The sequence below is a fragment of the Phalacrocorax aristotelis genome, chromosome 23 (genome assembly GCF_949628215.1).
Source record: "Phalacrocorax aristotelis chromosome 23, bGulAri2.1, whole genome shotgun sequence".
Classification (NCBI taxonomy): Eukaryota; Metazoa; Chordata; class Aves; order Suliformes; family Phalacrocoracidae; genus Phalacrocorax; species Phalacrocorax aristotelis.
In genome coordinates, this window is record NC_134298.1 from 3688828 (window position 1) to 3712270 (window position 23443).

The window sequence follows — 23443 nt, forward strand, 5'->3', positions numbered from 1 at the left end:
GCTGTGCCCTGTTTCCCCGTGGGTGAGAGCGCATGGGGCCAGGCGGTTCAGGCTTGAAAGGAGGAGACTTCTTCATGCAGCATGCGAGTGAAGGGTGGGTTTCTTGCCACAGGCTGTTAGGGGAGCAGCACTGCCATGCTGGGGCCAGCATTCACGTTCAGCTGTGGTCGGATGAAGTTGCGGCCAGAGCCCTGGAGCTGCTCCAGCCCAGGATAACCAGGACTGGGGTCCAGCCCTAGCTTCAGTCCTCTCCTAAATTTGCTCCCTGCAGTTGTTGCTGGTGATGGGTGAGCGACAAATGCAATGGAGCAGGGGTGCTGTGGGTGTCCTGGTGCAGGTGGCCGGGCTGGGACGTGCTCAGGGACAGGGAGGTGCTGAGGATTCCCGTCCATGCCATGCCATAGTGCTTTCTGTGTCTGCTGGCACCAATGGCCACCTCTGTCCCCTGGAAGCTCCGTCGCCTCTCTCATCCAGTGCTGCCCACGTTCCCCAAAATTGTAGGTTGCGAAGCTTTCCTTATTTGCTGTGGGGTGGTAAAGCCATTGTGGGAAGGGTTGAGCTGAGTTCCCTTCAATTCAGACTTTCTGCTGGCTAAAAACTTGCTTTTTATAATAATAAAAAAAAAAAAGAATCTGGAGCCAGGGGTGGAGTGTAAAATTCCCTTGAGGACTGCCCCAAAGGGTCGCAGCTTCTCCATCTCTGCAGCGGTCAGCCGCTGGTACCAAGGCAGCTTTCTCCCAGTGTGCCGGAGTGTGAGCATCCCCATGTTTCCCACGTGGAAGAGGAGAGTGTTTCTGCGGGCAGAGCCAGGGTCTCACTCATGGCCCCCCGCTCCCTGCCGTCCCCACCATCGCGCTGCCTCGTAGCACCAGCTGGTTTCCACGCTCACACCAGTAAGCCAGAGGCAGCATCCAGGTGTCTGCATGGCTGGGACAAGACATCATCCCTGCTAAAAGCATGGGGTTATGCTTTGCGTTCACAGTTCCTCCATAGAGGAGGAGGAGCGGGACACGATGGAGCACAGCTGCTCTGAGCTGGCCCCACTTGAAGGATGTAGGATGCAGGAGGGAGAGGCATGGGGTGTGCAGGGTGCCTGCAAAGCACCCTGCCGCGGAGCTGGGGCAGCGTCTGGAGCACAAGTGTGCTGGGGGGCGGCTGAGGGGGCTGGCGGGGTTTAGCCTGGAGAAGAGGGGGCTGAGGGGAGCCCTTCTCGCTCTCTGCAGCTGCCTGAGAGGGGCTGGAGTGAGGGGGGTCGGTCTCTGCTCCCAAGTCACCAGGGACAGGACGAGAGACAATGGCCTCAGGCTGCGTCAGGGGAGGTTTAGGTTGGAGATGAGGGAAAATGCCTTCCCTGCCAGAGGGGTCAGGCCCTGGCACAGGCTGCCCAGAGAGGTGGTGGAGTCACCGTCTCTGGGGGGGGTCAGAAAAAGTGCAGACGTGGCCCTTGGGGACATGGTTTAGGAGGCCTGGGGGTGCTGGGTTGAAAGTTGGGCTTGGTGATCCAAGAGGTCTTTTCCAACCTTAATGATTCTATGATTCTACCCCAGCACTCATCAGATCCAGCCCTGGTTTAATTTGATGATTCCAGGCAGAGCATCCAGCAGTGCGTTTCCCGGTGCTCTTTGTCCCGTGCTGGTGGGCAGCTCCTCTTTGGGAAGGATCTGCTGGTGTTTGCCGTGGATGGGTTTCCATAGCCGGAGGGCAGCTGGGAAGCTCTGCCGGTGGGGTTCAGCTCTGCAGGTGGGTGCAGAAACCCAAGGAGCATCTCTGAAAGGAGTCACTCGTAGCTGTGCCATGGCTGTGGAGGGCAGTGCAGGAGTGGGAGCCCTGGAAGGAACGGGGACATTCCCAGTCCTGCGAGGATGCTCCTCTGGAGCTGCCTCCTGCGAGGGCTGGGTTTGCTCTGCAGGATACCAGGTTGGGAGGAGGGATTCGTTGATACAAACTCGCCCCATCCCGCTCACCGGCAGCTGGGTGGGAGCAGGGAGAGTTCACTCGGGCGCTTGGTTTTGGCACTGAGCGTCGTCGGTGGAGCTGGAGCCAGCCGCAGCCAGGCTGGTGCTCTCTGACATGGCCCCTGTGGCCACATTTCAGAGGCTTCTCCGCTAGCGGCGGCTGGGAGATGGTTGAGAAGAGCCCAGATTTGGCTGAAGCGAGTGGCACCATGCAAAAAAAGACTGGCTGTTCCCTGCAGAGCTGTTTCTTCCATAGGTGTCGAAGCTCATCGGGCTCGGCCGTGCTGGGGGGCTGGGGTCAGGGAGGCTGAAAGCTCCTTTCAGCACGACAGGGCCCAGTGCAAGCGCAGCTACCAGTGCCATGGACACCAAAGGGGGTCAAGTCAGCCCCAAATTCGCTATAAATAAATGAAAGAAAAGTATTTTGAGTGAAGCACAGTATGTGCCTTTGCTGACACGTGTTGAGCTCATTGCTGGTTGTCCCCCCCGGCTCCAGCCTCGCTGGGAATGGCTCCCCACCATCGGTGCACAGTGTTTTTTTGCCAGGGGAGAAGATGGAAGCGCTGGGGAGGTGTGAGGGCTGAGCTGGTGCTAAAGCTTTCCCATTCCTCCAGGATTCGGCAGGGATCGGGGCAGAGGGCACGTTTGGTGCCCTCTTCTGCCTGCTTGGAACAAAGATGCCTTGGGCTGAGCTGCCCAGGCGGGTGCGGGGGCAGCCCAAAACCCTTAGCCTATAATTTCCTACCTCCACCTCTTCTGTTTTTAGAGTAAAATGATATTTTGTGCTTTTCTGGCTCTGGGGCTGCCCCCTCCAGTCTGGATCTCCACGCACCGTGCAGCTGCGTGGCTACATCGAGCATTGCCCTTGTACGCTGCTGCACAGCCCTGATGTGATGCTGAGCACCCCGACACCGACACCTGGTGCTGGCTCCAGGACTTCTTCAACATGCTATTAATTCTTTTACAAAGCTGCGTTGGCAGATAAGCAGAGAAGGGTGTCCCGTTGCTGACCCCTGCTGCTAACAGCTGCGGCAGTGCTCGCAGTAGGATAGCTTTTTCTATTCCTAGTACTAAAATGCTGGTGTTTGGCTTTTTGTGGCACAGCCTGTGACCCAGGGAGGCCTCATCCTGCCTGAGGGCTGGTACTTGGGGCCAGTGGGTTGTAGCACTGATGCTGCATCACCCCAGAAGTGCTTAAAGACCCCATTCCCGGTGCTGGTGGTGGGCTGCACCACCCCTCGCTGCATGCGGGAAGGGGAGAGCGATGGGCTGGGAGATGCCGTGGATGATGCTGGTGTGGTGAGATGGGTGTTTGGGGGGGGGGGCAAGCTGGTCTCCTGATGCCCAGGTCAGGATCAAGCCAGCTCCAGCTGGGGCAACACCAGCACCAGTTTAAGGGGCCTGAGCTTCAGCCAGCCAAAATCGGCCCTAAGAAAATTTGCTTATTTTCTCACTTGCCATGATTTGAAAAAATATTTTTTAAGGGATTAAATGTTTCTTCTTCCAGTCATTGCCTGTTTCTGTTGCACATGCACAGAGTCTGCTCCCCGGAGATCGCCATGTGAACAGCTTCACTTTTGTTTAGTTGAGGTCATCACTGATGTCATCTCAGTTGAGGAGCGGGCCTTTCACATCATTTCTTTTCTGGAGCCGGGTCAATGCTGAAGCTCTGAAATGACATGGGATGTCTTTCTTCCTCCATTTCTTTTTTCCTTTCAGAGACAAGTCAGGAAAGTTCACGGAGCCAAAATGTTTGTTGCTTGAATGTGCCGGAGCCGCCTGTAACAACATAGCTGGGGCAGGGTGAGGTTGCAGGGGAATAGGAAATGAAAACCTTTTCAGCCCAAAAAATTCATATAATGGCAGAAAACCAAAGCAAACGAAACCTAAATATAGCGGGGCCTGTGAGTTCGTTTCGACTTCTGGTGAATACTTGTGGTGGAAAAAGAGAAAGGGTCACTTTTAAGACAGAAAAACCTGACAAAAGTCGTCTTGTTGATGTGCTGCTGGGGCGTTGGGGCAAGAAGCAGCTGCGCAGGGCCCGGAGGTGGCTTTTTAGCTTAGAAACATGCATTTGAAGAAATACAGTATCTTTTTAAAAAGACACGTCAACTCGAGCAACATGTCCCAGTGAAATGTCCCGGGTTTACTGGTTTATGTAGTTTTTGAGATGGATTCGCGTGTTGGGGTGGCCCTTGGTGATGCTGAGGGTCAGGGAATCGCCGTGGGGATGCAGGGTTGGGCTGTCGCAGCGGGCAGGACCGTGGGACGTGCATCGAGCCAGGGTTGAGATCAGCCTTTCTCCCCTCCACAGCTGCGCTAGCACTTTATCTGCTGGCAGCGATTCCCCTCGCTGTGCTCCCGCCTCCCTGCCTCTGGGCTGGGATTTTGGAGGGTCCCGATGTGACATTTCATATCTGCTGGGGCTGGGGCCGTGCCCGCAGGAGGCGCGGCTGCTTGCGGGCGCTTTCCATCACGCCCTGTTCATGTGATGGGAGACCTTCCCCCGAAGCTTTTGTTTGCTCGGCAGTTTTTTAGCAGGTCCCCAAGTACAAATGAAAATACCGGATGCGCTCTCTATTTCCCTGCTCTGTTTTTCTCCACCCGGAGCAGATGGCCGGTGCCGAAGTCATTGGCGTGGGCTCCTCCAGCACCGGTGCGGGGCTTGTTGCGGTGCCTCGGGATGCCGCGGCCAGTTGCTGCCGATGGAAATTCAATTTTAAATGGCTCTGATGATGCTGTTAGAGCAGGCGAGTTCTTCGCCCACTCTGATGCCCGAAAGCCACTTGCTGGTGCTTCGTGGGGATGCCACACTTGGTGCAAACACCCGTCCATGTCACCCTGCCCGGAGCTCATCACCCCGAGGACAGGCACTGGGGCAAACCCTGGGGTTATTTCGGCAGGGAAGCGGTGGTCCCCGGTGTGCCACGTGCTGTGCACAAGGATGCACCTCGAAAGATGCTGTGCGTGCAGAGGGAGCCAGGATGCTCTGGCAGGGCTGGGGGCGATGCGTGGCACAACACCTAATCCCCAGCAATGCTTTAACCTTTTCCCCCTGTTTTTCCCTCCAGACTCCAAAGTCTTCCTCGTCTACAACACGGGTGCGCAGGGCTGCCTGGAGACAAAGGACTCGCTGGTGAGGCTGGCCAAGGGCTGCAACGCCAGCGCTCCGGCCCAGCAGTGGAAATGGGTCTCACGAAATCGCCTCTTCAACGTGGGAGCCATGCAGTGCCTGGGGGTGTCGTGGCACGGGGCCAACGCCACGGCGGGGCTGCACCCCTTGGCCACCTACGAGTGCGACCGCGAGTCCATCAACATGCGCTGGAGCTGCCGTGGCCTCGGGGAGCAGCTCTCGCAGCATCTCGGCGCCCGCCCGGGCAATTCCTCCCTGGACAGGGGGGACCAGGCACGTGGCTCGCAGTGGAGGACGTACGGCACTGAGGAGGATCTGTGTTCCGTGCCATACTCGGGTAAAGCCTCGTTGGGCATTAGTTCTATCCCATAACCCAAACCAGCCTCGAAACGTGAGCTGAGGCTGCTGCGCTGCAACAGTCAGGTCCTGCCTGGGGAGCTCGGTCCCAGCTCACTGGGGCTGCAAAACCAGGCGGGACTGGGGTGATGGGGATCATCCCCAGGGAGCCAGCACCCCTGCACCAAGCCAACCCACACCCCTCATCCCAAACCTCCCTCCAGCCCCCTGTAGATACAGCCTCAAGCACGGGCTCTTCTTTACCCGCAGAGATTTACACCATCCAGGGCAACTCCCACGGGAAGCCATGCACCATCCCCTTCAAGTATGACAACCAGTGGTTTCACGAGTGCACCAGCACGGGGCGTGAGGACGGCCATCTCTGGTGTGCCACCACCCAGGATTACGGCAAGGATGAGCGGTGGGGCTTCTGCCCCATAAAGAGTAAGTGGGGAGGACGCATCCCACCGGGAAAAGCAGAAACCCTGTGTTCATCCCTGCGGGGGTCTTTCCTGCCTCTCCCCTTCCCTCCTGGCTCACCCCTCCTCGCACGAGCAGCTGCGGTGCCAGAGCAGCCCCACTGGCTTCTCATTATTTGGCTTTTGGGGGTTATTGGGGGTTTTGGAGCCGCGGGGGGGCTGCACTGAGTGCTCACTGTGCTCATCCCCTCAGGCAACGACTGCGAGACCTTCTGGGACAAGGACCACCTCACCAACAGCTGCTACCAGTTCAACTTCCAGTCGACGCTGTCGTGGCGGGAGGCCTGGAATAGCTGCGAGCAGCAAGGGGCCAACCTGCTTAGCATCACCGAGATCCACGAGCAGACCTATATCAACGGTGAGACAGCGGCAGCCTGGCTGTGCATCCACCCTCCTCACACGGGGCCGTCGCCGGTGCCTGGTTGCTCTGCCTGCCCCAGGTGGTTGGTGTGGGGGTTGAGCTGGGGCTGGGGGGAGCTCATCCTGCCCCTCTGGCTCCATCGGTCCTAGGGCTGCTGACAGGGTACAGCTCCACGCTCTGGATTGGGCTCAACGACCTGGACATCAACGGAGGCTGGCAGTGGTCGGACAACTCACCCCTCAAGTACCTCAACTGGGAGAGCGGTGAGCTGGGGGGTTACGGTGGTGATGGGGGGGCTGGGGAACAGTCTGTGACCCCTGGAGATGGCCCTATGGCAGGGGAGGTAGCCCAGGCTGCCGTGGGGTGTCCCCTCACTGCGTGGCAATCAAGAGCCCCGTGGGGCTGCGGAGCAGCCTGGGACATCCGTGGAGCTGGAGGGGGAATTGTCCCTCTGCGAAGCCTCAGCAGCCCTGTGGATAACCTGCTTTGAGCACCCTTGTTTGGAGGGTTGTTGCATCCCAGCTCGGTAGCGAAGGGCAGCTGAGGAGCAGTCCCCGACTGCAGACACCCATCTGTAACCCTGGGGTCCTCAGGGGGCAGAAGGATCTGTTGCGAGGGCTGCTCTGGTCGTGCCTGGTGCTGGTCCCCAGAGGCACTCATGGGGACAGTGATACCCCAGGAGGAGGTTTGGGGACAGGCAGGAGCAGTTCAGGTTAGGTACCGTGTCCCCCTCCAACTGTCATCCAATATTTGTAGGTAAAATAGTGATGCTCCAGGTCCTTGTGCATCGAGGGGCACAATAAATAATCCCGGGCACATGGGGCCATGTCTTCATCGTGCAAAATAACTGAATAAATAGGTCTTTACTGGTGTTGGAGCAGGGAGAGCTGCACCCTGCCGGCGCCGGCCTCCCGTGGTGCCCTGCCTGCGTGGGCAGCGTTGGCGGCTCTGCCCCAGCTCCGCCAGCTCCTCAGCAGCATGTCCCCCCTTGTTCCGCTTTCCAGACCAGCCCGACAACCCCAGCGAGGAGAACTGCGGGGTGATCCGCACTGAGTCGTTCGGAGGGTGGCAGAACCGTGACTGTGGCATCGCCCTCCCCTACGTCTGCAAGAAGAAGCCCAATGCCACCGCCGACCCCTTCCTGACGGGTGAGCAGGGGGATGAGTAGCACCGGCAATGGGTGGCCCCGTATCCCAGCCAGATGCGCTCCCATCCTGGCACGGGCAGGGGATGCTGTCCAAGTGCCAGAACAGCCTGTGGGGATGCCCACAGGCATCTTGCCCGTGCCCTGGATGCGCAGAGCAGTGGTTGAGCTCCCCAGGGTTGCCTAGATTTGGAAAAAGTCCTCCCCAAGGGGCATCCCCCGGGAAGTGCTCGGTGCAATTACAGGTTGGGTGGTAGGGGAGGAATGTAGAGCAGTGGGAGGTCCCCTGTGGTCCCCATGGGGTGGGATGCTCTCTGCTGTGCTCTGCCATCGCTCCTCTGCAAACAAAAGGGATTTTGTTTTGTCCCCAGAGCTCTAAAGCCACCGCTGCCTGCGCCTTGCCATTGCGTGTTACGTTTTGGCCCTAGCCTTCCCACTGTTGCTTTGGCTTAGCCTCCTGACCACCCCTGTGGGACCGTGGTCCCCTCCCCATGGTCCCCTTGCTGCCAAGGAGAGGGTTGGAGAGGAGGACAGGAGCCCTTAGGCTGCCTTGTGTCCTGCCAGACTCGTGGTCGGAGGTGAAGGTGGACTGTGAACCCAGCTGGCAGCCCTTCCAGTCCAACTGCTACCGGCTGGTGGGAGAGAAGAAGAGCTGGCAGGAGGCAAAGAAGACCTGCCTGCGGAGCGGGGGGGACCTGGTCAGCATCCACACCCTCTCCGAGCTGGAGTTTGTCACCAAGCAGATCAAGCAAGGTAAGGGAGAGCCCGCTGTGTCAGCAGCACCCTTCCCGTCCAGTTTTGGGGTCCACAGAAAGGTCACTTCTGTGTGATGGGGGCTGCAAAGTTGAATAATTTGTGGCTGTGAAGAGAGTGGAGACCCCAGGCTGGGAGGCCTTGGGCACAACCTCCATCCAGCAAATGGAAAAGCTGTTCCCACGAGCCTGCAGTGCCGAGGGAGAAAATACACAGCTGCAGCTGGGAATGGCACTGCTCCCAGCTGGTTAATGTAGAAAAAGGTGGGAGAAGAAGTCCTGCTGGGCTTGCTGGAGGAGGCTGTGCCACTTGCTGCTAAGTCTGCCCAGGACATGAGTGTCACTGCAGCAGGTCAGGCGAAGGCAGGATGCCTTTGGCATCCCAGGTTTCTCTTTCCAGTTCTGGTTTCATCCAGGTGTAATTGGGTTGAAGTTTCCCGTGTCGGGATGTGTCGGAGCTGAGATGGTACTTGGGAAGTTTCAGCCGAAGCCGTGATGCAGTGGTACAGGGAAGCACCCATGCCACTGTCCTCCGGTCCCTGCTTGTGCCACCCCCCATTAGGGTCACCCTGGGCTTGGGTTTTGCTGTTTCCATATGAGTGCAGCCCCTCCGGCCAAAGTATGCACTGCTGTGAGCCCACAGCCCAACCCTGCTCCGCAGAGGGAGGGCCTGGCAGTGACACCCACCACGGGGACATCGGGGGACCCACACGCCAGCAGGGACTGGGGAGGGGCTGGGAGCTGAAGGGAGATAATGGTGAGGGAGGCAGGAGCCATAGGAGGGTGGAGGAAGGAGGGGGACATGCTGGTGCCCCCAGGCTGGTACCAGACTGGAATGGAATGGGAGGGAATGGTTGAAAACCATTAGCTCACTGGACACTGGACCATTCTGCTGCTGCCAGCACCCCTCTGCAAACTGCTGGCAAATGTCCCTGTGTTTCCCCCTCTGAGGGTCCATCCTTGCGGGCAGGAGCTGCCCTGCCCTGCCCTCTCCTGCTTGCTGGCACCGCTGAGGTTAGAGGCTGAGCCCTGAGAAGGGTTTTGCCAGGTGTTTTGCAGAGACATGGTCCCATCCCGGGGGCTCGTGTCATGGGGGAAGTTTCTGCAAGGTTTCAGCCAGGCAGAGGGAATGTCATCCCCTGACCCTCCTGTCTCGGCAGACGTGGAGGAGCTCTGGATTGGCCTGAATGACCTCAAGCTGCAAATGAACTTTGAGTGGTCAGATGGGACACCTGTGAGATTCACCTACTGGCACCCCTTCGAGCCTAACAACTTCCGCGACAGCCTGGAAGATTGCGTGACCATCTGGGGACCGGTGAGAGCCCAGGGCAGGGCGCGCTGCAGCATCCTCATGCCCAGGGAAGGAAGGGATACCTCAAGGAGCATCTCCGGCTGGGGTTGAAGGTGTCTCATCCTGGCTGTTGGGATAGGGGGGGATCCAGCACAGCATCCTTGATGATTTGATGTAGGGAAGGAAAGTCTGTGGACCCAGCATGGGGGTGGATGGGCTGGGAAATTCCCCAGGCTGTCGGCTGGGCTCAGTCCTGCTCTTCTCCATCCTGTGCAGGAAGGGAGGTGGAACGACAGCCCGTGCAACCAGACCCTGCCATCCATCTGCAAAAAGCCCGGTCGGGTGAGCCAGGAGAAGGAGGAGGATGACCACGGGTGCCGAAAGGTGAGGGGGACCTGGGGCGGGTGAGGTGGCTCTGGCTGCTCCATGGCTCTGCCTGATCCTCGAGGGTTTGGTGTCACAGGGGACCTCTCCCCAAAACCATTTCAGGGAGCCCCGATGAGCAGCACCCAGAGCTGCAGGTCTGTGCCTGGGGGCTGCCGGTGCAGCAGAGCATCCCGGTGCTGCTGAGCCCCTCGCTTCTGTGGTTGCATGAGTCTGCGGGAAGAAATTGGGACAAAACACATGTCTCCATTGTCCAAGATCCTCCCCCTTGGGCTGGCTTAGTTGCCAGCACGGACATTCATTTTTTTTTATCCCCTTGCCTCTTTCTGTGCCAAAACCCGGCAGCGAAGCTGCTCCATGCAGGAGCCCCGCAGGACAGGGGCAGCTGCCGGCTCTGTGGTGGCAGGGCTGCATTCTTTGGGCAGGATACAGACATTTTGGGGATATAGCCACTAAACCAGTGGGTTCTCCCCCGGACTCTGCTGTGCCTCAGTTTCCCCGCAGGGTTGAGGCTGCCCTGTTCCCACGCTTGCTGGGAAGGTGCTTTTGTGCCTCTTTGCAAAGCCTTCGAGCGGCGAGCCTGGCATCGCCGCCGCTCTTGAACGTCTCCCAGCATTTCAGCGCAAGCCAGCGCGTGCTCGCGCTCGGACTAGCAAGCAGCCCCTCCGGGCCGGCTCCCAGAGGTGCTGCCGGGCTGCGCAGAGACGAACCCCAGCAGCCGCTTGGCTCTGCACGAGCTCGGGGGGAGCACGGCAGCCAGGCGGGCTGGCACACCAGGCCAGAGTTGGGGGGCTGCCAGCCGGAGCCGGAGGAGGGCCGGTGTTGGCGGGTGCTGGGGACGAGGCGCTCGGTGGCAATGTGCCACTGCTACCCGTCTGCTTGTCCCCACAGCAGTCCTGAGGACTAACAGAATGTCCCCATGCAGATTTAACTCCCTCCTGCCTCTCCAGCCAGTCTTACCCTGGCCCTGGGTGCCCAGCAGAGAGATGCACCTGCTGGGAAACAAACTGGGAGTGATGAATGAACTGAGGAAAGACCTTTTCCCATCCTTCCTCCTCATCCTCAGCGAGGCCATTTTCCACCCAGATGCAGAGGCTGATGGAGAGGAGATAGCATCTTGCTCGGAGGATTGGCCCCAGTCCTCTCCAGCCACTATGCTGGTTTTTCTTGGTGCCTTCACTGCTTTGCCTCCCCTTTTCCAAACCCCCTTTATGTTTAGAACAGCCTTAAAGGAAGCGATGGGAGATGGAGGTTTGGGCAATGGGGAAAGCAGAGCCGGAGAGGGATGCGGGGGCATGCTGGGGTCAGGAGCTGGAGGCAGCAGCTGGGGTTGACGGTCCCATCCCGGCCCCTTTTTGGATTACAGAGGCTTGCTGTGGTGTTTGGTGTGTGGGAGAGTACCTGTGTGGTTTTAGTGATGCTGAGGCCCAGGGCTGGTTGGGGACCTCTCTGGGACCATCTGGACCCCTCTGGGGACATCGGGGACCTGCACTGTCCCATGCCGGGGCCCCTTGCCTGGCTGCTCAGGGGCATCCATGCTGTTCCCAGCTGACCCAGCCGGTGGGTCTGTACCTGGGTTTGCTAACTTTGGGGAAAGGCTGCAGGAGCAGGAGCTTGGGAAAAAAATGGGATTGGGGGTCATTTTCCTCTTGATCTCCCAAAGCTGCACTCCTGCTTCCCTCCCCACCATACTGACGATCCTGCAGATGGCACATGTCCCCCACTGTCCTTCCAATGCCTGGGAACGCAGGGGTAAAATCCCAGTGATGCTTCCTGCTGTGCCAGGAAGGGTCCCTGAGCCTGAGGCCACTTACCTCCCTGGCTGAGGACCTTTACCCTTCCCACCCCAGCTTGCTGTTCCATCACATATGTGTGTCCCCTCGCATATGAGCCCCCATGTCCCTCCCCGTGCTGCCGCTGGCAGCCCCAGGGCTGCCCCACTCCCTGCTCTGGCAGAAAACAGGCGCTATTGTGTCTCCAGCCCCAGAGAGGCTCCAACATCAACAAGACGGGGGATTAAAGCAGGCTGCGGTGGGACTCACTCTGGATTCAGCCCCGCGGCGTATAGAGGAGGATTGTGTTCCCCTCCCCGCGCCCCGGCCGGGGCTGGACGTTGGCAGGGAGAGCCATTTCCCTGGCTTTGAAGCTGCCTGGGTGTTTGTTTTCCTTGCAGCCATGTCCTCTGGGGCTGGGGGCTTGTTAGAGCTCAAAGCTGAGCAGGGTCAAGCCGGGGAGGCCAGGGGCAGAAGACCTCCCAGGAGAAGGCGGAGGTGGTGGCAGGGAACGTGGGAAGTTGCTCTCGCCCCCTGGGTTTGCTCCCGTCCTTCTGGGGAGGGCTGGGGCGAGCGGTGGCGGACGTCCGGTGTCACCCATCCCCAGGGCTGGAAGTGGCACAGCCCCTCCTGCTTCTGGCTGGGCGAGGACCGTGTCACCTACAGCGATGCCCGCAAGATGTGCTCCGACTACGGCTCCACGCTGGTCACCATCACCAACAGGTCAGTGCCGCGCCGCTGGTGGGGGGTTTGCCCAAAACGAACCCCCCCAAGGAGGGGTGTGACCCGACAGCTGGGCTTTGCAAGGGCTGGAGCATCGCCCGCTCTCGCTGCCCCTCCAGGTTTGAGCAGGCCTACGTCAGCAGCCTCATCTATGGCTGGGAGGGGGAGTATTTCTGGACAGCACTGCAGGACATCAACGAGACGGGTGCTTTCCGCTGGCTGAGCGGTGACGAGGTCATGTACACCCACTGGAACCGTGACCAGCCCGGTAAGGGGGCGGCCGTGGGAGGGATGGGGATGTCCCCTCCATGCAGGGTGGGTGCTGGCTCTGCCACCTGGCATGGTCTGACCCTAAGGCCGGCATCCTCCCTGCTCCCGTGAGCGCTCCAGGTTACAACAAGGGCGGCTGCGTGGCCCTGGCCACCGGCAGCTCCATGGGGCTGTGGGAGGTGAAGAACTGCAGCACCTTCAAGGCCAAGTACATCTGCCGGCAGAACCTGGGCACACCGGTCAACCCTGAGCTTCCCAGTCCCTACCCCACGCCCAGCCTCACCGCTACCTGCCCCCCGGGATGGAGCTCTGACTCCAAGCTGCGTCACTGCTACAAGGTAAGGGGTACTGGGGTAGCTTGGCCTGGCCATTGTGGGGGTGCACGTGCCTCCCCACTGGTCGGGGGTGGGGAGTGAAGGAGCATGTTTTGGTGCTTCCAAAGGGCAGCCCAGACCCCACGAGCCTGGTTCGGGCTGGGTGGTGGCAGCATGCCCTAGGATGCTGCTGCCTGCGGGGTGGGGATGATGCTCTGCTCCTCTCCCGGTGCTGAGCCCCCTTCGCTGCCGGATCCTCCCTCCCCAGGTGTTTAACTTCGAGAAATTGCAAGAGAAGAAGACGTGGATCGCGGCTCAGGAGTTTTGCCGGGAGCTGGGAGCCCAGCTGCTCAGCCTGGGCAGCTACGAGGAGGAGCACTTTGTCGCCAACACCCTCAACAAGATTTTTGGGTGAGAGGCTGGCTGCGCCAGTGCATGTCCCACTGCCCGAGCGTGCTTGGCACGAGCCCGCACCCCTCCCCGTGCTCTGGCACACGTGGATGGGTGGACGGGGCACGGACGGGGCTCTCTGGGCATGAACTTGTGTGCAGAAGGTGCATCGGTTGGTGTGGCTACACCGAAAAGGGGATGTGGGAGGAGTGCAGGAAATTCAGTGTAATTTGGGGATGGAGCTGGGGTTTAAAACTCCTTCAGCCCTGAGCCAGCACGCCTGTTATCCGTGCTCCTGCCTTTGGGTGTTGTGGGGACAGCGAGCTTCGAAAACAAGCGAAAAAAGGCCACATTATAAATATATATGTGTATACAAATACAAAAACCTCTGGTTTGGAGGAGGGTTGTGTTCTCACCCTTCCCCCTGGCTCACCCCGCAGGGAGTCGGAGCCGGAGATCCACGAGCAGCACTGGTTCTGGATCGGCCTGAATCGGCGGGACCCGGCGGGGGACAGGAGCTGGAGGTGGAGCGATGGGCTGGGGGTGAGTCTGGGGGGGGTTTCGGAAAGATGACTCCGGTTTGCATTTGGGGTGCAGGGGGGCAAATCCGGCGCTGGTGGAAATGCCCAACACCACCCATCTCTCTCGACCCCCAGTTTTTCTACCGCAACTTTGACCGCAGTAACTACGATGACGATGACATCCGGACCTGCGCGGTGCTGGACCTGGCCTCCCTGCAGTGGATGCCGATGCAGTGCGAAGCCCAGCTGGACTGGATCTGCAAACTGCCCAAAGGTACCCGGCAAAGGGGTCCCCAAACCCTTCAGCTTCCAACAACCCGGCAGAGGATGGGCTGCAGGATGGTGGAGCGGGTGCATGGGGATCCTCTGTCACCTCCCTTCCAAAGGTTGCACTTCTGTGGGAGGATGAGTCCTAATCAGGGGCTGGGAGAGGTGCTGTACATCCTGGGGGAATTCGGGAGGGCATCTTGCCCTTGGAGCCCGTGGCCAGTTTGCAGGCAAGCTTCAGTGGGAGCATCCCAGCCCTGCATCCCGCTGACAGCCTCTCCTTGCCCTTTCGCCAGGTGCCGACGTGAAGGAGCCGGAGATCACGACTCAAGGTGCGTTGGCTCGCATGTTCTCCCCGGGTGTCTGCCACCCTGTCACGTGTGCGAGGCACAGTCCCTGCGGGGCATCCCTGCGGCGTTACCCGGAGGACGGATCCTGTGTAGGGTCGTAGGAGGGAGGGAAGCCCAGGCATCCTGCTGCCCCTGGCTGCACAACATGGCTGCAGGGACTGCCTGCAGGGACTGGGTAGGATCAGGCCCCTCAGCTGCAGGAGAGGGGCAAAAGCAAAGCAGCCCAACCCGTGGGGGACCGAGGGACAGGGGGGCGGGTGCTGGTGGCTGCAGCAGGGGGTGGCACAGCCACGGCGTGACACCAGTCCCTGCCTGCAGGCAGCAAAGAGTGGGTGAAGTACCAGGAGGCCGAGTACAAGTTCTTCGAGCACCACTCGACATGGGTGCAGGCACAGCGCATCTGCAGCTGGTTCCAGGCAGAGCTGGCGTCGGTGCACAGCGAGGCTGAGCTGCGTTTCCTGGGCCAGAACCTGAAGAAGGTAGGAGGGGGACAGGGACCTCCCTGGGGGCCGATGGGCTCGGCTGCCTGCCCGGGCTGCTCCCTCCCTGGCTTCTTTCATCCTTTGCTGGAAGGACATTGTCTGGGGACAGCTGGGCTGTGCTGGGGTCACGATGGGTCTTGTGCGGTGGTGGCAGGTCCCGGTGCCTGTGTGCGGGTTTGGGGCTCAGCAAGGTGATGCTTTTTGCCGTGGTGCAAGCTGCAGAGGGGCTGCCCTTACCCGGGGTTGTCACAGTTGTCCCCAAGGACACCCGGTCCCTGCAGGGCACTGACGTGTCCTCTCCGGGCGTGCAGTTCTCCAGGGGCCAGGAGCAGCACTGGTGGATCGGGCTGCACACCTACGAGAACGATGGGAGGTTCAAGTAAGTTGGAGACCGAGCCATTGCGTCCGTGCATGTCCCCGTGCCACCATCCCCAGCTCTCAGAGCGCTGTGGCTCAGCGCCGGCTTTTCAGGGGTCTCATCCTGGGGTGCTGGGATGGAGGTTCCTCACCCAGGAGAGGGCAGTGGTGGGGCATGCTCCCAGTTAGTGCATGCAGCTGGTCCCGTTCCCCAAGTCACCGCTCAGCCTCATGCTCCCACCGGTGCCTTTCCCAGGTGGTCCGACGGGTCCCTCCTCAACTTCGTCTCCTGGGCGCCGGGCAAGCCCCGGCCCATCAACAAGGACAAGAAGTGCGTCTACATGACAGCGAGCAGAGGTGAGGGGCCAGATCCAGCCACGCTGGGGCTCTGGAGGGACTGAGGGCCACAGGCTGAGCAGAAACACCCCTACCCCAGTGCTGTGTGGGGGTCATGCCGGGCCTGTCGCTCCCTGCAGAGGACTGGGGGGACCAGAAGTGCCTGACAGCGCTGCCCTACATCTGCAAGCGGAGCAACGGGACGGCCACGAAGCCTTCCCTCCCACCGCTGCCTGCTCCCACGAGCGGGGGCTGTCCCCGTGGCTGGTTTCCCTTCCTCAGCAAGGTAGGGATGGGGTGGAGAGGGGGTAGAGAGGGGATGGCCGCCTCCTGGCCCCGCCACCAGCGCGGCCAAGGCAGAGGTGGGGGTGGTGCTGAGAAACAGTGCGGTAGGGCATGCACATGCTTTGGGGGAACTACTGGGGGCTGCATGCACTGGGATGTGGGAGAGGTGTAGCATGGGTGTGGGAGCAAGAGGGTGGGGGGCTGATGGGGTCAAGGTTGCAAAAGGGAGAAGGAGCGTTGGGGCAGAATGGGGCTGCAGAGGGTGGGTGAGTGGGGAGGGTGCAGGGTTCGGGGCGGGGGGGTCAGTGCAGCTGCACCCCCTGGACTCTCCCGCGTCCGGGCTCGTGCAGTGTTTCAGCTTCAATGGCCGTGACAAAGCTGAGATAGTGAAGTGGCCAGAGGCGAAGCAGGCGTGTGAGAGCCAGGGCGCCGTCCTGGCCACCATCGCCAGCCCCCTGGAGCAGGGTAGGTCCCCCCAGCCCCCACTGCCCCTGCTGGCTTGGGACCTGCCAGGGGTGGTCCTCAGCGCCTCGCCCGTCGCTTGCAGCTTTCATCACGTCCATGCTGCCCAACATCTCCTTCGACCTCTGGATCGGCCTCCACGACGCCCAGAGGGAGTTCCAGTGGGTGGAGGGTGAGCCGCTGCGGCACGCGAGCTGGGCGCCCGGCGAGCCCTCGGGCTGCAGCGCCTCCAGCCCCCGCGACAAGCCGGTGAGCGAGACCCTCCCCGTAGCATCCCCCATCCCCTGGGAAGCTCTCAGCCCCATGTCCCACCATGAGGATGGAAGGTTTTAGCATGCCGGGGTGACTCTCTGAAGGCAGAGCAGGATCTGGCCCTGTAGGGTGGGTGTCCCTGGGGTGGAGGTGTCCGTGGGAGTGGGATGGTGATGCTAAAGGCAGTGCTGACCTTGCGGCTTGGCTGTGCAGACCAACTGCGTGGTGGTGTGGCACGGCTTGCCCCCGCACTTCACGGGGCGCTGGGACGACCGGAGCTGCCTGGAGGAGAAGCACGGCTACATCTGCCAGCAGAGCATAGGTAGTGGGGGGACGGGGGGGTGGGGAGGCAGCCCCAGCCTCTGCTTGGTGGGGTCCTCCCACCACTGCCCTGGTGCCCCGTGCTGTGGTGGGGCTATGGCCAGGGAGCCTGGGGTGATGGGCTCGGCTCGCGGGGAGCTCAGGGTGCTGGTGCAGCTTGGGGACATGGGCTAGACTCGGCAGGGGTGGGGAGTCCCTGGTCGCAGCAGTCTGTGGGGCACCCCGGAACCTGTGCACATTAGCCTGGCTCTGCAAGTCCCATAGGGACGTGCATCGATGGGCAGCCCCAAGGTGGGGATGGCACTGGGGTGTCACTGCTCGTCACCCCTGGGCATGTGGCTTCTCTGCCCTCCCCAATTGCACCGGGATGTCCCCCAGATGCCCTGTGCACAGCGCTGCCAGGGACACCCCAGCCTGGGGGAGTGATGGACAAGGGGGTGACCCCCTGGGATGTGAGAGTGTCCTCCGTACCCTCTGACCGTGTCTCTTTGCTCCCCCAGACCCGTCCCTGAGCCCCGCGCGGACGCCGTACCCCCCCTCGCCCACCGGCACCCTCTTTTACCACAACAGCACTTACCGCATCCTGCAGAAACCCCTCAGGTGGCATGAGGCGCTGCTGCTCTGCGAGACCCTCAACGCCACCCTGGTCACCATCCCCGACCCCTACAGCCAGGCGTTCCTCACCCAGGCCGTCAGCAGCCTGCGGGCTCCGCTCTGGATCGGGTTGGCCAACAACGAGGTGAGGGAAGGGGGCAGGCGCCTGGGGTGGGGGTCCCCAGGGGGTTGTGGAAGCCCCCCAGCTTCTCTCCTCGGTTCTCCAGGGAGGCCGGAGCTACTCATGGCTGACAGAGGAGAACCTCTTCTACACCAACTGGCAGGACGGGGAGCCCCAGCAAGTTGCCGGCTGCTCCTACATGGATGTGGACGGGAGCTGGCGCACGGCCGGCTGCGACACCAAGCTGCAGGGGGGCATCTGCCAGCTCCGAGCAGGTGCTGGCCAGGGCGGGCGCGGGGCTCAGCGGGAGGCGGACTGGGGGGGCAGCACCAAAGGGGTGGAGGTGGCATCCCACTGGGGACTTTCCGGAGCTCTGTGTGCGTCACTGCGGGCCTGGGTGCCCCAGCCTGCTACGGGACTGTGACGCACTGTGCCCCCACACCCACCCCCAATGCACCGTGTGGTCCCCAGGTGCCCCCCGCACACACAAGTGGAGCTACAGCGGCAGCTGCCCCAAGTCGCTGGAGGACTCGTCCTGGATCCCCTTCCGGGACCACTGCTACACCTTCCACATGGAGATCACCCTGGGGCAGAAGGATGCCATGAGGAGGTGCCAGAAAGGTACGGGGGGGGCTGTGGTGGCCGGAGCAGGGTGACGCACCCCTGGAAATGGAAGAGGATGGGTTCCCCAGAATGCCTGTGAGTGCATGAATGGGACCCCTGTCCCTGCGCCCATGTCCAGCCTCGGTCAGTCATTGCCTTCTCCTTGTTGTTATGTGTTGGTGTTCCCCAATTCCCACGTGGTTTGTGCGTGGTTCCCCAGCTTTGTCCTCTCGGGCACTGCTGCTTCCAAGCTCCATCCTTCGAGCTCTGGTATCTTCCCTGACACTCCTTCTTCTGCAGTCGGTGGTACGGTGTTGTCCATCCAGGATGAGATGGAAAATGTCTTCGTGTGGGAGCACCTCCAGGAGTACGAGGGCCCGTCCAAGGGTGCCTGGCTGGGCATGACCTTCAACCCGAAAGGTACAAGGGAAGAAACAAGGTTTTATCCCCCTTAGGCAACACCATGAAGTCCCATCAGGTCTGCAGCGAGCAGAGGAAGCTCTTGGTGGTGGCAGCAGTGTGGGCGAGTTGCGCTCCTGGTCACACCGTGGCATCATTGCCTCAGGCCATGCTGGACATGCCATGTGTGTCCTCCACTGGCTTGGTGGGATGGGAGCAGTGGCATTCAAGCCCAGAGTCTCCTCCAAGGTGCTGGAGCCTGCAGGTTCAGGAAGGTGCCCTGCAGCCCCTGGTCCTCCCTGTCACACCTCTCATCACTCCATCACACCTCCCTGTGCTTGTTGAACTGGGGCAAAGATGGGGCTTCTCCAGACCTAATCCTTCCATTTCCCAGGTGGCACCTTGGTTTGGCATGACAACACCGTCGTGAACTACTCCAACTGGGGCCAGCACGACACGGGGCCCAGCATGCTCAGCCAGAACAGCTGCTACTGGATCCAGAGCAGCAACGGCGTGTGGCGCCTGGGCTCCTGCACCAACGTCACCATGGGGGTCATCTGCAAGATCCCCCGAGGTAGGGGCCCCTCTGCTCCCCGAGGTGCCTGGGCTGATGTGGGGTCAGCTGGGGGTCCAGGCAGGGAGCTGCAGAGCAGAGCTGTGTCCCGCTGGCAGCACCAGCCCCGTGTGATGGGTAGTTCCAGTGCAGGGAGATAGTAGGGGCCGGTGCTGGGGTCTGCAGGCCCCCACTGGGCTCAGTGGAGTTTGGGTGGGCTGTGCACGTCTCGGTGGCTGAGTCAGCACCTCGGGGCAGGATGAGGCTGGTGGGGTGGTGGTGGAGCAGAACCAGAGGTCCCTGCAGCTGTGCATCACCCAGCATCTGCATGGGGTGGTGCTGGGAGGAGCGGAGGACGCGGGACCGGTGGTGCTGGTGCTGGGCAGAGGGGAGGGTGCCGTGGCTGTGCACTCATCTGTCTGTGTTGCCATTGCAGTGGAGGAGAGCAGCTTTTCCAGGGCAGGTGAGTGGCACCGCTGGCCTGGGCACAGCACCAGGACCAGGAACTGGAACTTGGGGGCTGTGCTGCAGCCTGGGTTGTATTAATAAACCAGATAAATGGTGTTTGTGGGTCAGAAAACCCATTTCCAGGTGGCTTTGGCCCTGGGTTAGGAATCCCCAGCAGCAGGAGCCATTCCTCCATGGAGGAGTGTGTCTGGCCAGCCCCTTGCTGAGCTCTCCTGCCCTTGCCCACACTGCCTGGCCAGGCTGGGAGATGGACACCATCTTTGCTGGTGGAATCCCAAAGGTCCATCCCAGGCAGCTGCCAGATGTTCACGCACATCAGGAGCATCCCAGAGAGGCTGCCCAGCCCTGGGAGCTCTGCCATGGGGAGGATGTCCCCAAAACACCAAAGCAGACTCCAGTCCTGTGCTGCTCTGACCCATCCTCCCCAAGAGCCCCTGTCTGGCTGGAAGAACCCACCAGCCAAAGCCCCTCTTGCGGGACGGGACAGTGGGAGGTGGCAGGCTGTGCTTCACCGGCCTTTTCCCCTCCCTGCAGCTCTGCCGGAGAACACGACGGCCATCACGGTGGTGGTTCTGTCAACGCTGGCGCTGTGCGCCATGCTGGGTGTCGCCGTCTACCTGTACAAGCGCCGGCGGAGTGCGGAGCGGGGCGCTTTCGAGAGTGCCCGCTACAGCCGCACCACCTCCAACCCCAGCGAATCCGCCGAGAAGAACATCCTGGTGTCGGACATGGAGATGAATGAGCAGCAAGACTAACGGCAGGGGGGATGCTGGGGACGGGGACCTGGGGTGGGGGGGAGGACGGAGAGCATCACACACGCTATCCCCACGGCACACGGGGCAGGGGCGGCAGCGGGACCGTTGCAGCAGGGCAGAGAGAGGAGCTGGGGTCAGGATTGGGGTCCCTCTGGCTTCACAGGTCGCTGCCGCCACCTCCGGGCTTGTCCCCGGCTGCCAGGAATTTGCCTGCAGCGGCCACGGAGGCAGTTTCAGGGCTAAAAAGTTTCAAGGAAAGTTGTCCCCCACCTCCAGTTCAAGAGCTTTCTGGTGGCATGAACAGGCTCCGAGACACCTTCCCCTTGGGAAAAGTCAAGTGTGGGCATTCAAGGCCCTGCGACGGGCTCATTCCCCCCAGGAACTGAGCTGCTGTCCGAGAAGACATCCTCCTGGGCAAGAGGTCTCTAAAGCCAATCTACCTCCCCTCCGCACGCAGTGGCGAGAGCCCTGCCGCCCCCCCATCCCCACCATCGTGCCGCTCTTCCCCTCCTCGGCCTCGTCCCCCACCTCTGGCAGAAAGCAGTGGAGACGCCGTTGCAGCGATCCGAACGTGGACCCCCTCAGCATCAGTGATGGGACCCCCCTCTCCTCCCTGGCACATCCCTAGGGCTGCATCCAGCCCTGGTGAGGCTGCAGCTGCTCCCCCAGGCTGGCAGCCAGAGCCTGCCCCACTTTCTGTTACTTTGGTGCGTGTGTCCCCCAAATAACTGCATGTGATAGCACCGTAGCAAAGCACTGGCCAGGCTCCCCGGCAGGAGCATCCTCGGCACCCCAGGCTCCGCCGGAGGAGCTGGGTGGCACGGCACAAAGCGCTGCCAGAGAGCCGGGGCCACCGTCCGTCCCTTGCCGGGCGGGGACGGCGCGGGGCTGGGGGTCGCTTGCCGCTGGTTGCCTTGTTTGGGCCGGAAGGATGTCAGGGCTGTAGGGTGGGGAGCGATTTGGAAGCTTTGGTGGTTATTTTGAAAGTTTGGTGGTGGTTGGTTTGGTTTTTTTTAAGGAAATGATAGCTTTTTTTGCTATACTGTATTGAGTGCGTGCTGAATATATACGTTCTTTCACACAGCTGGCTGGGGTGTTTGTGGTTGCCTGTTTTACGTGTAGGGTGTAGCAGAGGAGGAGGAAGGCGGTGCGGGGCTAAGCCCCTGCCTGGATTTAGAGCTGTGCAGGAAGGAGCGGGGGTGCCCAGGACTGAGCCATCATCCTCCATCAGCTGTCTGCAGCAGCATCCCCGTGCCAGGGTCAGGACGAGGATGCCTGGAGACAGCAAGAGACATTCAGGCCCCGAGGGGGGTTCCCTGCTGGGAATGGGACCCAAAGAGCCCCTTAGACCTCTGAAGTGGGGCAGCACAGCCCCTACAAGAGATGTTGCATTTAGCCCTCTGCCTCCGAGGCTCGAGTTGGGTTTTTTTTGTTGTGATGACAACGGGAACTAGCTAATTTTTGTTACTCTCCTTTTTGACACCTGTGTGGATTTTAAAATCTGTTGATTTCACTTAAGCTGGACATTAAGTGTTTAAGAAACTGTTGGGGGGGTGGGATGGGGAAACGGGATCATTGGGGTTTTGTTTACTTTTTGGCAATGTCCAAAAGCTGCCACAACGTTTCAGGGCAAGCGAGAATCTGGAGCGCACAGAGCTGCCCCGGCTCCGTTTCTCTCTCTTGGCTTTCTTTGCATTTATCTTCTGAGGTCCTTTCTGGTTTGGAGCTGTTGATTTTGTCCATGGGCCCATGGCTTCCCAGTGTGGGTGCCGGATCCTGAAAAGCTTGAGCGTGAATTCCTCCTCCTCCCCAGCGGGCGTTGATGCACCAAGCAGGAAGCTTGGAGTGCGCTGGCATCCCTGCTGCGGGGATGGTTGGAGTAGCAGGAGGGATGCTGAGCTGGAAGCTGTGCTGGTGGTGGGGATGGAGGTCCTGCATTAGCTCCTCCTGGATGAGCAGAGCTGTTAGGAAGTCCTAAAAAATAAAGGTTGAGGTTAGGATTTGTGGGAAGGTGTGGGCGAAGGGCGGTGCTGAGGTTGAGGAGCGCAGCCGGGCGGGGTTGGGGCTCATTTGGAGAAGCGCATGAGCGCCCGGGCCAGGTGGGCGCAGGGAAGCACGGGGGTACAGCTGGGACGGTGAGCGGTGGCGAGTGGCGCCGGAGGAAGGCCCGTACCGCAGAGAGGCGTGGGGTGCGGGGGGTTAGGAAGGAGGTCGTAGCCGTGCAGGAGGGATCGTGCCCGGCTTTCGCACAGCCCTGCTGGGAACACCTTGTCTGAGAGTTTCTTTTTTTTCTCTCTCTTGATTAATTTGTTCTCTTTTATTTTTCTTCTTTGCTTTCAAGAAAAGAAATCTGTACAGTCTAGGGGAAATTTTGTATGACAAGAGTTTTGTCAGCTGTCGGCAGTGATCAGGATTATGGGGAAAAACGCATATATGGTTAAGTGGCATCTCCTATCACCATTAGAATAATGTGAAGAATTGCTTACAAGGACCCTGTCAATTATATATATATATATATATATATATATATAAAATATATATATATAGTTTTGCATTTTTTTACTCTCTGTGGTTTGTAAGATCCTTTTAGAAGCTTGGAAATAAAATTTCCTTCCCCACCTATTTTCTTCTTTTTTTTTTTTTCTTCCTTTTATTTGGGAAACACAAAACTTGTCTTTCCCTGTGTCCCTAACAAGTAGCAAACATACAGCTGAAATGGCACCTACCTGTCTCTAGCAGGGGAGGCTCAAAGACTGCCCAGGTGAGGGCGGGGGGTGTTGTATTAATTCCTGGCTGTGCTTGGTTGTGTGTCCCGCGGGTAAGGTGGCTCTCCTCTGCTGGTGGTTCAGAAGAGTCGGCTGGAGGGAGGCGGCGAAGGAGAATGGGCAACGCTTGCTTGCGGATGACTCCTGAGTTCGGGGAAGGTGCCGGATTGAGCAGGGTCCTTGGAGAAGCACTGAGACTTCTGTTTCTCACCGGGGCTGGGAGGTGGGGCGGTAATCCAGCTGGAGCT

The 23443-nt window shown here is 60.3% G+C and overlaps 1 protein-coding gene across 1 annotated transcript in view; it reads left to right on the top strand.

Annotated features, from left to right (window-relative positions):
* MRC2 (mannose receptor C-type 2) overlaps positions 1–23052 on the top strand; it is a 29549-nt gene extending 6497 nt beyond the window's left edge. The window contains exons 2-30 of the mRNA XM_075116566.1: positions 5027–5425; positions 5695–5868; positions 6097–6261; positions 6414–6527; positions 7269–7412; positions 7973–8161; positions 9321–9475; positions 9728–9835; positions 12215–12330; positions 12450–12598; positions 12721–12938; positions 13183–13325; positions 13745–13847; positions 13961–14099; positions 14389–14424; positions 14761–14921; positions 15236–15303; positions 15538–15638; positions 15758–15903; positions 16253–16367; positions 16450–16613; positions 16830–16938; positions 17438–17676; positions 17759–17927; positions 18124–18273; positions 18556–18675; positions 19049–19228; positions 19644–19670; positions 20210–23052. Of these exons, the coding sequence (XP_074972667.1) occupies positions 5027–5425; positions 5695–5868; positions 6097–6261; positions 6414–6527; positions 7269–7412; positions 7973–8161; positions 9321–9475; positions 9728–9835; positions 12215–12330; positions 12450–12598; positions 12721–12938; positions 13183–13325; positions 13745–13847; positions 13961–14099; positions 14389–14424; positions 14761–14921; positions 15236–15303; positions 15538–15638; positions 15758–15903; positions 16253–16367; positions 16450–16613; positions 16830–16938; positions 17438–17676; positions 17759–17927; positions 18124–18273; positions 18556–18675; positions 19049–19228; positions 19644–19670; positions 20210–20430 (4322 nt within the window). The 3' untranslated portion in view covers positions 20431–23052. The remainder of the gene's footprint in view (positions 1–5026; positions 5426–5694; positions 5869–6096; positions 6262–6413; positions 6528–7268; positions 7413–7972; positions 8162–9320; positions 9476–9727; positions 9836–12214; positions 12331–12449; positions 12599–12720; positions 12939–13182; positions 13326–13744; positions 13848–13960; positions 14100–14388; positions 14425–14760; positions 14922–15235; positions 15304–15537; positions 15639–15757; positions 15904–16252; positions 16368–16449; positions 16614–16829; positions 16939–17437; positions 17677–17758; positions 17928–18123; positions 18274–18555; positions 18676–19048; positions 19229–19643; positions 19671–20209) is intronic.
* Positions 23053–23443: the final 391 nt, after the last annotated feature.